Source organism: Tympanuchus pallidicinctus, unplaced genomic scaffold (genome assembly GCF_026119805.1).
Source record: "Tympanuchus pallidicinctus isolate F22 unplaced genomic scaffold, pur_lepc_1.0 scaffold3, whole genome shotgun sequence".
In the NCBI taxonomy this organism is placed as follows: Eukaryota; Metazoa; Chordata; class Aves; order Galliformes; family Phasianidae; genus Tympanuchus; species Tympanuchus pallidicinctus.
The window spans coordinates 93,017,493-93,031,793 of NW_026294747.1; the positions used below are offsets into that span (position 1 = coordinate 93,017,493).

At 36.4% G+C, this 14,301-nt stretch overlaps 1 protein-coding gene across 1 annotated transcript in view; it reads right to left on the reverse strand.

Annotated features, from left to right (window-relative positions):
* The window catches only part of TBC1D5 (TBC1 domain family member 5), a 293,599-nt gene that overhangs the window by 137,355 nt on the left and 141,943 nt on the right, over nt 1–14,301 (reverse strand). The window contains exon 3 of the mRNA XM_052695951.1: nt 7,091–7,157. Coding sequence (XP_052551911.1) covers nt 7,091–7,157 — 67 coding nt within the window. The remainder of the gene's footprint in view (nt 1–7,090; nt 7,158–14,301) is intronic.

The following is a 14,301-nucleotide window of genomic DNA, read 5'->3' on the forward strand; positions in this document are numbered from 1 at the left end:
GTACTAGTGGATAGCAAGCTAGATATGTGTCACGAATGTGCCCTTACAGTTCAAAAAGGCAAATGTATTGTGGGCTGCACCAAAAGCACTGTGGTCAGCAGGTCAAGTCAGGTGATCCTTTTACAGTGAAGGAGGTGAGGCAATGGAACAGGTTGCCCAGTGATGTGGTTGATGCCCCATCCTTGGAAACTTTCAAAGTGAGTTTGAATCAAGTCCAGTGCAACCTGATGTAGCTGTGGATGTCCTTGTTCATTGCAGGGGAGTTAGACTAGATGACCTTCAAAGGTCCCTTCCAACTATAAAGATTCTATGATTCTATGATTCTATGATCTGGCAAGAACTCTTACAGCCAGCTGGAAGTCTCAATTTCACCAGAACCACAAAAACAAAATTTAGACATCATGTTCAATGGCAGGAACTGCACAATGGTCATTTTATTATTCTATTTTTAATATGTATTGTTACTGATCTGTCAGTTGTACATTCCAGGCCTTGTAGTTTAACCATTGTAGTTATGCCACCAGGACCTTTGAAGTTCCTTGCATACATAGATAGGACTTTTTTTTTTTTTTTTTTTTTTTTTTTTTTTTTTTCACTTTCTAAGTCTCCTGAGTAGAATTCTATCTCCTGCTCTGGGCATGGCGGTCCTCACCATGTCACTCAAAGTCTGTCTGCTAACATCCAGGCACCTGCTTGAAGCATGGTTGCTAACCTTCACTAGAGCAAAAGGAGAGATGCAAACATGGGAAGGTGAAGCATTCAATCAATTTTTAAACATTTAACTGATAATTCACCTACCTTTCTAGTAACTATTCAGCTAAAGATAGACTATTTGTGCTGCTTCAGTCTAACTCATATTTCCAGTGTTAATTCTCCCTTGTTGCTTCTCCCTTCTAGACATGCAGCTAACCACATCTCCACAAGTTTTTTTTTAGTTCACGTGCATGCAGCCTTGTTATATGAACACACACACACAAGCTCAAAAAATACACAATTTATATTTCCCAAAATGTCTGAGAACACGTATTCCTTGTAGGGACTGAATTCCTCAGCGACAATTTCTTCTTACTTGTCTTAGTAACTTCTTAGCAAATTCCTTTGGATAACAAGATCCAATAGAAGAGGCCTGACAAGAAGTTGTGTAAGGGCCCTTGAGCAGGAAAAGTAATTAAAATAATTTTGGAAGAATTCAGAGGAAAATGGAAATCTTCCAAGCTCCCGGTAGGTGCTAAAGTGGTCTTCTTGGATTGGAAAAAAAAAAGGCTTCTGGAGGAAAACTGTTATCAGAGCAAGAAGTCACTTTCTCTTGCTGGAAATAAGAAATCTGCAAGATGGAATTGCAAACTTCTTCACCAACAGGAAAAAAATGAGACTACTGGCACAAACCATTACTTCCAGGAAAAGATTATAAGCGCATTCAGAATATAATAATTATGAGTTTCAGAGGCTCAGACAAAATAGACTTGTAGTGAAAACGCCTCTTTGCAAATAAACGGCATCAACCAAGATGCTGTCCAAAAATTTTTCTCAGGAAAATTTTTGGTTTTGTGAGACAAAACAAACATGGATTCCAGATTTACTACTGCACTGTGGAAAGAGTGGAAAGACGTAAGTGCTGAGAATTGTCCTTACAGAACAGAAGCATCTTACTTTTTACTCTATGATTTTTGAATCTTAAAATATTTTAAATCCCAAAGGGAAAAAAGAGCTTGCCTTTTCCAGCTCTTGATTATGTGTGGTCACACAGTGTGTAAAGTCAGGAAAAATAGTTTATATAAGCATGAGGATATCTTACAGGTAAAACAGTAAAGGAACACACCTTTGTAGTAACAAGACTAATAGGTGCGTGTAGACGGAAAAAGTTATTTCCTATCAAATTAAAACAAGAATTTTCTGCAAGGTGGAGGAATATGTTGCCTACCCCTTTGCATATAAGGACAGAGTCTATGTAGTGATTTCTCACTCTGCTGCCAAGAAAAGCCATAGGTCAAACAGGAGTCAAACTACTTTCACTACCCAATTTTGGAAAGGAGTGGAAACAGGGAGAAACAGCTTGCACCCTTTGCTGTCTTTCTTCTGTGTGCTCAAAATCAGTCCTGTAGTTGTTGGCTGGTGCACAAGAAACATGCCTCAGCCAGCAGGACCACATTGCCTTTTTGCAGTAAGAGAGAAAACATCTGGCAAGCAATATCTGTAAGAAGTCAGGGTAAGAAAATGGAACAACAAAGTATTTCTTAAATCTGCTGCCTAGGTTAAATATCAGTGGAAGGAAGAATATATATTGACTATATATCCCACAACTTTGTGCAATCTTTACATGTTTAAGCATGGAATTAAGCCACACATGAATTAACTTAATCCTGATACGTGGGGTAGAAATTAAATCTATATAAAAGTGAAGAGATGTAGTAAGAAATTATCCAGCATAGTAGTCAGGGGTCTCTGAATCATACAGTAAGTTAACAATGCAAGTATGAAAAGAGAGCTTTTCTTAGGCAATATATTTATTAGAAGCAGTATTAATGTACAAATCCACCTTGGAAGAAAATAAGTGTCCTTGGGATGTTAGATTCTATCAGCCAAATTGAATGTCTGCATCAATGGCTCTCCCTAAAAGTCATAATTAGGTCATTAAAATATATTTAGAAAAATAGCCTGTAAAATAAAGTTAAAAAATACTCACCTTCATTTTATTTCATAGGTCACTGTTATACCATCTAATAAGATAATTAAAAACATGCAAGCAGCTGGTACTGAGGCTAAACAGATTAATGTAATAGTCTGTAGTCATATGTGCTGGCAAGGGGTTCACCTCTTTGGCGAGGAGAAGGTCAGCTGCCCTTGGGAAGGCAAGAGAAAGACAGTATTTCTACTTTCCAGTGGCACTGCATTGCAGATACTGAAACGAGAGATCCACACCTATTTTCCTTTTCCTTTTGGCAAAGTCCAGCCAATTTGCACATCCAGACAAGGCTTCATCCATAGCAATGAAACATTACAGCACACTGAAGCTCAAAATTGCCCAAGTATCTTAGAGATTATGAAATGTCTATTTTAATTTTTTTTTTTCTAATGCTGAACTTCAAATTTTGATAACATAGTTCTAGGAAAGAATTTCCATAGCATCTTATTAGTAAGGCATCTTCTCAAGAGTACAAACTTTGCCATCAGGACCTGAAGACCAATTAGAAAATTCTGTGACCAGTCAGGATACATTCAAACTTGCAGAATATTTAGGAATATGTGCCACTCACGCATGCTTTTCACTTACATTACTTAGAAACTTTATGACCTGGAGGGAAATGCTTACTATCTGAACATAAGCAGCATTAAATCTGTGCTGTGACCAATGCAAGCAAGAACCACACACTCTAAGATGACACCACCATATTAAAACGTCCCTCTTCACCTAAATAAACTGAAAAAACTTAAAACAGCTTTAGTAGTGAAAATTTCTCATAGAATTTGTATCTGTTAGCCTTCTGCAATCATGACATCTATCAAGATCCACAGAAGACCTTGTCTCTTTTACAGCAAAATCCACTAGCCAATTTCTTTTAAGTCGAGTAGACTGAAACACATTGGATAAACTAGACTATCATCAGTTTTATCAAATGAGTAATTTACTGAAACAATACTCGTTGACAGCTAAATCAAAATCTCTAACGAGTCCTTAAAGAAATAACATTTCTTCGTTACATTTGCCATCGTTAACTTTCAAGGTAGTTTAAGATTCACTTTTAATCTTTCATAAGGTATTAGCTGCTCATTTTTACGTAATGTGCAGCCCAGAACTGTAACTATCAATACAATATTCAACTCAACCAGCAAATTTACAGCCTGTCTCATAGTATGATGGCTGTTACTTGCCACTGAGCAGGAAACATTCATTTCATAACTAAAACACTGTAAAATTACTTAAAAATGGTGCTAGCCTGGTAACTATTAAAAGCTAGATGTTTATTTTATTTATATATGCACATACACATATACATACTGTACTATCTTGCTTTATCATCTTGCCTCTAATTGCAACAATAATACTCTGGCAGTGATATATGGAGCTCCTTTTAAAATGTTAATTGACTTCAGTTTTGCAAGTTGTGTTGTAATCTTCTCTGACAGAATATGATTATTTTCCAGTGGAATTCATCGTCAACGTCATGTTTATTTATTATATTCACTTTGGACTAAGGAATACGAAGATACAACAGCCAGCTTTATCCTCTGCTTATTTGTGGAGCATTGAAGATGTTTTAAAACACTGGAATAAGTTTAGAACACTGTAAGAACTGTCCTAATTAATTTTTACAAGGCATAAAATTCCTAAAGTACTGAAAAGGTACATGCATAAGATCCATAAGCATATAAGTCCTGAGACCAACAGGTAAGTGCTAAACATCAAATTCTCCAGCTCTGGAATAATTGCCCATTAGCTATCTGACTGAATCAGTGCAAAGAAGATGCTGCACAGTGTACAATCTGGGTGTCTTATGCCTGATCAATCCATGGGATTCTGCACCAATAATGTCTTGGATTGCACTCCATCAATGAACCACAGACTGACTCAACTGGACGATTTGCTATGGTTTAGGCTGACCAAAGGAAATGATGCCACTCTCCATCCAACCACTTATTTCTAGCTGCTTTCTTTCCCCTGACACTGGTACTCACTCAAACTTTCGTGAGGATGACAGCATGAACTAAATCAGCATTAAACTCACCCCAGATGGGCTCGTTCAAATCCACTGGACCAGCTCAATGACTGGTGAGTGCCAGGGGTAGGATGAGAGGGTTTAGGAACCCAGCCTCACAGCATAACTCATGGAACCAGTGTCTAGCTGCAGTTTCTTTCCCAAACTTAATTTTGGCAGGCACAACAGCTGGTCTCTGGAGTTAACAGCTTTCAGTTATAAGTGTCCTGGAATTAATGGCAGAGAAGAGCTCTCAACCTTTTCCTTTTGTTGATCTGACTAAATTCTGTCTTGCCTCCTTTTGAGAGGCTGCTTTGTGGCCTGTTGACATTTAACACCGTCAGGCATATGAATGCCCCACAGTCACTTGCTCATTCCACCCCACAGAGATGGGGGAAAGAACTGGGTAGATAAACTGAGAAAACACTTGGGTTGAAATAAAGACAGCTCAATACGTAAAGCAAAAGCTGTGCCTGCAAGGAAAGAAAATATGGAATTCATTCACTTCTTCCCATCGGCAGGCAGATGTTCAGCCATTTCCAGGAAAGCAGGGCTTCATCGCATCTAATGGTTACTTGGGAAGATAAACACCATAACTGCGAACGTCCTCGACTTTTCCTCTTTTCTCCCAGTTTTATCACTCAGCATGATGCCATATGGTGTGAAATATCCCTTTGGTCAGCTTGGGTCAGCTGTCCTGGCTGTGTACCCTCCCAGATCCTTGTACACGCCCAGATCCTTGCTGGCAGGGCAGCATGAGAAACAGAAAAGTCCTTGGCTCTGTAAAAGCACTGCTCAGCAACAACTAAAACATCCCAGTGTAATCAACACTGTTTTCATCACAAATCCAGAACACAGCAATGTTTGAGACATAAAGAAAATTAACTCTCTCCTAGTCAAAACCAGCACATGGTTGCTGTATCTATGTAGGCTTTGGATCTGAAGAGCATGGAAATATTTTCAGTGGAATTTTTGACCCCGCTTTTTAAATTAAATTGTATGCTGCATAAGTTAGAGAATACAATACAAGACAAAACTGAGTAAGGCAGAACTTTGAAATGGATCTGCTAACACAGTATTCTTAAAATGGGCATCCTAATGGTCTCCAAAGGGTTTTTATCATACAAACTAGGTTTCATCAGAACAGAAAACAGAACCACGGACTTACTAGCATACAGAAAATTGCAAGGATTTGGTTCCACTGGCCAAAAGCATCCCTGCAGGCAAATCCTTTTGTCTAACCTTGCTCTCAGCCCAGAAGTTTTCTGTGGGTGTCTGAATTGCAGCAAGCTCTTTGCGTTCCATCTGGGTCATCATGAGAATTCTTTCTTTTTAACATCCTCAATGAAAGCCTGCTTTCTCCCTGCTTTGTCAGCAATCTGTCACCAGTCTGCAACAAGTTCTCAACTTCTGTCCCCACTGGTCATCCCAACCTGAGGACTGCTCATACTGAGCACAGCTTGGTGGCCAAGGAGCATGCCATATTCCTATCTAGCCATAGCCAGGACAAGGCAAACAGGCAAGTTCCCCCTGCCTGCCCCATCCCCTTGAAGTACAAGTTACAACAGACTACAGAGAAAGAAATAGAGGCCAATCATCACAGTTTACTTCAGTGAATACAAAATAATATGATGGTAGGCTTGCTTTATTTTCCCATGCTTCAGCATTGAAATCAGATGCAGTAATTCCAGTTAGCACAAATCTTACTATTAATTATCAGTCACAAGGACAAAGATTTAGCATTTGTAGCAGAGGCAGTATTTTGCTGGCTGAAAGACGAAACTACAGATCTGCCAATTACGTTGCTTTGCTTTCAAGTACAAGACATCCTCCAGTACTTATCCAAGCAAGACTCAAGCTTACTGACAGTGCTGTGCAAAGCTGCTCAGTACTATACTTCTTTAACTGGTATTTACTACTAAAGGAATTGAAAGATTAGTCCCAGAATTTAAGAAATCTTATGTTTTTGTTTTACATTTTAATTGTAGTAACCAACAAATAGAGCTCCATTTTGCCTGCAAATGCAGTTACTTTTGAGAAAATCAGAAAGGTGACCCTGATCACTTAAAAATTTCAGCATTTAGCTTCTATTAACTTAGGTGAGAATTTCTACTTTACTGCATACCTTAGAGAAAAAAGTATTTAGGCTTTCAGATGTCCAAAACTTTCCTCAGTTGAATATTTTGAAAAAAAGTCTCAAAAAATAATAATCTAGAAAACAAGTTTTTCAAATAATTCTTAATTAAATCCTTCATCTTCAGTCTGCTAACTGTTGCAATTTAGGTTGTACAATAATCTTGAAAGATACAGACCTGCTTTTTTGCTTTAAATAGGTTATGTTGCTTATTACATTCAAGCTTATTAAAATTAGAAAATTAGTATAACAAATTACGAACCTGTAAGAAATAAATGTTCCAGCAGAATCTGAGGTGTGCTGTGTGCTTCCATTCTCATTCGATCCTCCTAATACAAAATAGAAGTGAGAAGCCTTTGTTATAACACAGATCATGATAATAAATAACACAATAAGTGTTACAATCGATTTTACTGCACATGCTAATTTTAGTTTATGACAAAACTTACTTAGTCAAAGCTCAGTTTTGCACCTTCAAATTCTTACAGCTGGCAACTGAAACAACTGGCCAGTATATTCAATTTGGAGCCTGACTGTTCTGGCAATCTAAGACTTAATATTACTGCAAGTTTCATTTGAGGCCCTTCTCAACTTACTAAATACAATTTTACTAGAATAAAGCCAAAGAGCTATACCATATAAATAGATGACTATGATTTTACAAAGAATGTAAAAGTTCATCTATATTGTGAAAAATGTTGAGCTGACTGTGTAACAGCAGTATTTTTTTTTTCATAGCAGATGTTCAAAGTTTCTCTGAAATTACCTAAGTAATACGTCTGTAAAACATCTGGTTTTATGTCTTGAGACATAAAAGCATACATAGCAGAGTGAAACAGAGAAAGCAAGCACTAGGCGTCCTTCTTCTATGTGATAAGTGCTTCTACTGAAGGATTATTAAAAGCCAGAAGAAATCTTCTATTTTTCAAATAAAATTTATTCATGCTCTGTTTCATACTATTTACTGTTGCATAACTTGTCATGCAGCTTAACAATTCTTCTATGTCTTTGTGTATTTCCTTAATGCATTTATAGATAGCATCAGGCACCTTTACAGGCTCTGTTCTGCTTACTGATACCAACTTCTTTCTGTCTTTTCCTTCAAAGCAAAATAGATACAATAAGACACTGTATTTCTAGCAGATCAAACCGCAAAACAATCAGCTGCAAGTCCAGAAAGAGAATTATATTCAGTATCATGCTTCTGTTTGTAGATGAGGCAGAGACTTGAGTGGATAAATAATAAAAGCCATTAAGAACCATCACAAGAACTGTGAACAAGTCTTGTTTCACCTCTCCTAACTCTTTGGAGAGTGACAGAACTTGGTGGATAAAGCAGAATCAGATTCTTAGGACAAGATGTAAAGAAAAGCATATGGACCCTTTTCTCAGGTGACAAGTGGTGGAACACAATAAATGGTCTCAGGTTGCACCAGGGGAAGTTTACACTGGACCTTAGGAAGAATTTTTTCAGAGAGAGGGCTGGAAGGGGCTGATCAGTGAATCCCTGTCCCCAGAGTTATTTAAGACATATGTGAATGTGGAACTAATGTTTAGTGATGAGTCTTACTAGGTCAAGTTGATAGTTTAACCTGCTTAGTCTATGAAAATAACTGTCTTTATGATCTCTTTATGCTTATGGCCTGACTCTACCTTGGCAAAGAATGTAGTGTACAGAGATGGTACCTATTGTGGCAAATTTTCCAATAAAAACAATAAGTTGTGAAAATCAAAATTACTCAGTTTGTTTTTGGTGAGCAACTTTCAAAATCAAAGTAAAAACCCACGTACCATGAAAATATATCCCTCAAAAGAATGTGTCCCCAGTGAAATCTCAGATTTCTGTATTTTAGTGGCAGGGTTGTGTGAAAGTGTTTGTTTGTTTAAGTGTGAAATAGGAAATGATTACTTGGATCCAGATTTGTAATTAGTAATTCAAGAGTGACCATTCAGAAACTTAACATCTAGCATTTTATAAAGTATGAAGTGCCAATTCCTCCCTTCACTCTTCACTCATTTTGAATCAACAAACCATTGGAAAAAAAATCTTCTTCCACTATTGTTACAAAACATACTCTGCTATGATGAGAAAAGAATATTTTACGACACGAGGTCCAGAAGAGAAACAGAGAAGAGCCTGGGAAATTCACCTATGGAACTGATAAGAACACATACGTTTATTTCTGGGAGTTTGGCTACATTCTCGTGCTCTGTTATTCAGATTGTAATTCTGGAAGGTTCAAAATTCAAAAGGGAAAAATCAGACTGAAAAGGAAGCTCATTCACAATGCTATGTTTATATGCTAAAAAAGATCTTTTTGAACATAAGAACGGCAACAAGATCTTCTTCCTACTTGAATACTATCACAAAAAATTCAAGGCCTTTATCATCTTTCTGCTATACCATTTGTCCTGCCCAAAGGATCAACTAGTGAAGAAAAGTAGATTTTCAGTAAAAAATATTTTCTTTCATCAGGATGCAACAGGACGCAACAACATCTGTGGTCTGATATCCACTAAGACTTACAGGACATGGCTGCAGTCAGCTGTCCTTCACAGACAACTCTATATGTATCATTCTTTATTCTGAAACATTCTTTCAGAAAAAACCCCAATAATTTCCCTTCTGTAAATGACCACTTCAGTACTTCAGCATTCTTAATGGTACACCTGGCATTAATAAATATCATTCATACAAGTTACTGTTTTTTTTTTTTCTGAGAGCCACATTTGCTGTTCCATACTGTCATTAGTAGCAGCTATCAAAACTGTCCAGGACTATGTACTTCCAGCACTCTCAGAAACATGAATTAGTAAAATGGCCTTTTTCCCCCCCTTATTTCAATCTCTGTAAGATAAATATTTCTGTTAATAGTATCTTGACAGATGATTCAATGCCTTTTGTTAAAACTGCTAAAAATGATAACACAAAGTGGAAAGTACTCATTAACTTAAAAAGATTTCTTAAATTTCACCTACTGGTATCTGAAAGACTTTCCAGCAAATCCTGGTAAGCGTTTAGTCAACAATTAATAAGAGCAATTGGACACGTATTTCACTAATGACAATAAGCTGTGGGAATCCATGCCCTAGATCACCTCTCCTCAGGGAAGTTCCAGTTATCCCAGTGTTTGAAAGGTCTGGTAGACTCCGGATGGAATTCAGAGGTCACGTGCATCTGCAGTTATAATGATTCAACTTTCTAGTCAAATTAGGGTATACACTTAAGAGTTATGAATATAAGGTTCATGATTCTCATAACTGAATTTGTGGTCTCCTTTAGAAACGTTAATTGATTCTGGATCATATTAATCTTTAGATCCCAAGCCTCAAAAATGGAAAAGGCTAGACTGAAAAAAACAAAAAAAGATGCTCTCTACCAATCCTGTCCCAAACATCCCAAGAAGGATTCTGAACTCAAATGCAATAGCTGGAGAAACAAAACAAAACAAAACAAAACAAAACAAAACAAAACAACAACAACAAAAAAACCAACCAACCCAAAAATACCAATCACAACAAACTAAATTAAATCTTATTGCACTTACAGAAGAAAGGGAGTGGAAATATCCAGTTTTATAGGTAGCACTTGTATCAAAGTAAGGAAGGCTACAATGCCCAGCTTTCCAACACTACAGGAGTCATTGGGCTTTACTGTGATAATAAAACAAGGCAGTTCCTTCAAAGGGACTGAATACCTTCTGAGTGTCTTTCTTAACTGCTGATCTAACTGGAGAAACTCCTTTTCCTGGAAATGAATACTCTTTCTGCTGGAAAAAAATCAATTCCATTGCTGTATTTTAGTTGACTTTGCTTTTAGATGGAGACTCAGGGCTAAAGGGAGTTGGTACTTAGGTGGCTAGGAGCTGAAACTACTGGACACAGCTGGAAGCTGTTTCAAAAGAAATTAGCATAACTAGAAACTGATGCATTTAATAAAAACGTTTAAAACTATGTATGCATTTAATAAGAATGTTTCAAAAGTCATCTTCTTTGGATTTCAGAGATGCATGGAGAAGGAGTTGTAAATTATATGTTTATTACAGTACTAGATTCACACAGAACACATCGGTTTGTCACCTGCAGTAACTTATTCTCTAAGAACATTTGAGACTGTAGACATAAAATAGATGAAACATACTATAGATGTAGCATACTATTTTGTATTTTTATCTTTAACAAACTGTAATATAACCTCACTCCAAAAAAAAGCTTTGTTAAGGTGCTGCACATAGTTTCTGCTTCTGGCAATAAGAAGCATTGTAGAGCCACTAATTTTGAGAGCAGGAAGAGGCAATGGGTATATAGCAGGTACAGTGAGCACCTTAAGCTTACACTAGTGCTCAGTGAGTGGAAAAGCATGTGAAGAACCATTAGGGATCACAGGTTGCTCAATCATCTCCTTCAATAAGGAATCAGCTCTGAAAACAGCTGTCTTACATAAGATACAAAAATCCAGTACAGGATTCCTCATAGAGAAGACCAGGGAAACAGTTAACCAAAGGTCCAAGACAAGAAGCTTAACTGAAATTCCTTTACTCCACGGATGTACTTTTAACATTTAAAAAAGAATCAGAATCCAAATTCCTGTCTTTTTAAACTACGTATCATTTTTTGATATGAAAAAAATGTCTTCTCTCTATATGTATCGGTGTGTACACACATGCACGACTACTTGTGGGTACACAACATGTTTCTATTTATATAGCAATAAACTATTTATTAATCTTATGTCAACTATGAAAGGGTTTTATGGCTGTCAGCTTAGGAATTGGTGATAAAAGTGATCCCACTTAGGAAATCAAACTGTGCATTCCCCTGCTCACAAGTATCAAAATAGATATAGATCACTTTGCTGACACTTTTGCACTCTGCTTAATATTTTCTTTGTATTCTAATCTAAGGTCTTCTTTAAAAATGGTATTTAATAATTGTGAAAATTCAAGTTCTAGTTGATATAAAATACCCAATCATTAATGTGGTGTTTCATGATTAAAGACAAGGAAAATTTTAACACAAATACATGCTTGCAGTCTAAGGTTGTCAGTTCTTACAACATGACTTCCAAATTCCACTCTATATTCATTTTCAGATATTTAAAGCTTAATAATTTAATGATTTATCCAATTTTAATTTATACTTTCAAAACCACTTTGAACAATCTGAGGTGCCACTGGAGATCATAACAGTGGTCCTGGTTAAGTCAAATAATAATTATAGCGCTTTCACTTTAAAGATGAGATTATTTTTAATTATTGAGTGAAGTACTTGAGGTACCATACTTATATAATTACGCTACTCATTAAATGGTTATTGAAAGCTGAAATGTAATTTTAATGACAGCTACCTATTTTTCTTTGCACACTTTATAGATGACAGATCAGTCAGGAATTCTACTTTGCTCAAAAAATCCTTGCAGCTGCACCGCTTCTTTCAGGTGCAAAACAATTAAGCTGTGCTTATTTTAAAACTTTAAACATTTTTTTTTCTCCCTAGATGATGTTTATGTGATATATAGAAACTAGTAAAAACAGAAGAATAATGTATGGGTATTTTTTACTTCTTCACAAAAGCACCAAAACTCGAATCCTAATCTGTATACATTTCAAGCAATATCCCTGAAAAACTAGTGACAATACAAATATGGAAGAATAATTTTAGTCAAAATGTGTTTCTCACATAATGCAAACAAAAAAAAAAATTGCTTAACAGATTGCAGACCTTTATTGTGAGTATAAAGGGGTAATCAACATACAATAAGCATTTTACTATGCATTAAAACTATATATAATGCCACGAGACTCCTTTTCCTTTTTGTAACATCAAGGTTCACAACTCTACAAACATAAAATTCCTTCGTACTATTTACTCCACAGATACATATTCATCAAAGTGATCTGCATAAAATTTATTCTAATATGTAGGAAGCTTTGACAATTGACAACACAGAGTTTTAGTCTCAGAAACGAGTGCCTAAAGAAATACACTGTATTTTAATTCTTTTATGCAGTGTCTCAAATTCAACATAACTGTCCATTGTTCCAAAGGTCACTATCTTCTTCAATTTAAGCCTTCCTTTTTCACAACGAAAACCAAACAGAAGAGTAAATTTGTTTCATTAACAATATTAAAGCAAAGATTTCTGAGTTTGCTGTATGGGGAAAAGGCAATAAAGTTTTGAAGAGGGAAAAACTGCTTTGTTCCTTCAATCCCCTAGTTGAAATTAATTATAGCAAATGTTTATGAAAACATCTGTTCCATACAGTTATAAATTCTTAATTTTAGCACGGGCGATTCCAGGCTCCTCTATTATTTTGAAAGAGAGCAGTCTGACAATTGAAGGGTTTACAAAAGAAGAGACAATTTGCATTTCGACTGCACCAAATCTGCAGTTTGTAAAGTCTTCAGGATCTCCGCAGCAAAATAAAATAAAATAAAATAAATACTAGATAAGTAAGACTGAAGCTTTCTGATTCAGGTCCATTGGAGAGACCAGAATGGCAGTAGAAAAAATAAAAAGAAAAAGGGAAGTAATCCCCAAACATAAGGTAAATTAAGACTTAGCTACATAAACTCTCTCTTTGAAAAGTAAAATGTAGCGAAGCTATTGATTTCTCTGTCCCGTCTTTTGATAGATTTCCTGGCAATAAAGAAGCGACGCACACGGCATTGCTGCATGGTGTCAATAGAGGGTGCTGCAGAGTTTAGGATGATTCAGTCTCCGCTGAACTCTGGAGCTCAATCGCTTGTACGACAAACCCTGCACAGCAGCGATCTTTCGGACTTTTTACATAACACCCCTGCAACTACAGTGTTAAATTCAATTTGCACCAAATAAGCTTTTAAAATGATTAAATGGAGCAAGCTTGAAGCAGTGTACAGAAACTGAAAATAATGCCTTCAGCTAAAGAATTAAGTGCACTGCACTTCTGATATTTATAAAATAATTATTAGGTTGGAAAGTTGAAGAACATTTCAGTCTGAGCAAGTTCCTGAAGTTTTGCAAAACAAACACAACGCAATTTGGTGAGTAGCCTTTCAGATGCAAACTTGACTCTCTGCCCCTTCTTTCAAATTCATTTAGAAACACGTAAAAACTTCCAATGTGCACGGTGCCTGCTACATGAATTTTTTTTGTTACCATTTCAGTTCTAACTAATGTGCCCTAAAATATTTGCTAGGAATTGAATAAAAAAATGATACACTGTGCTAGTTAGCAGATCTTGCTGATAATCAGCTGCAGGACTTTATGATCAGAAGTACAAATGTCTAAACGTCTTGCATGGGGAAATATTTCATTTGATTACCCTTAGATATAAGTATGAAAAACATACACTTAGCATTAACAGTGTTTTTTCCCTCCCCAAGCTTATGCAAGTTAGGAAAGGAACACAAACACAAAACACAATGGAGTACCCGCGCATATGCTAATTTTGCAATAGTGAAAGCTGGTGACATTTGAAAGTAAGCACA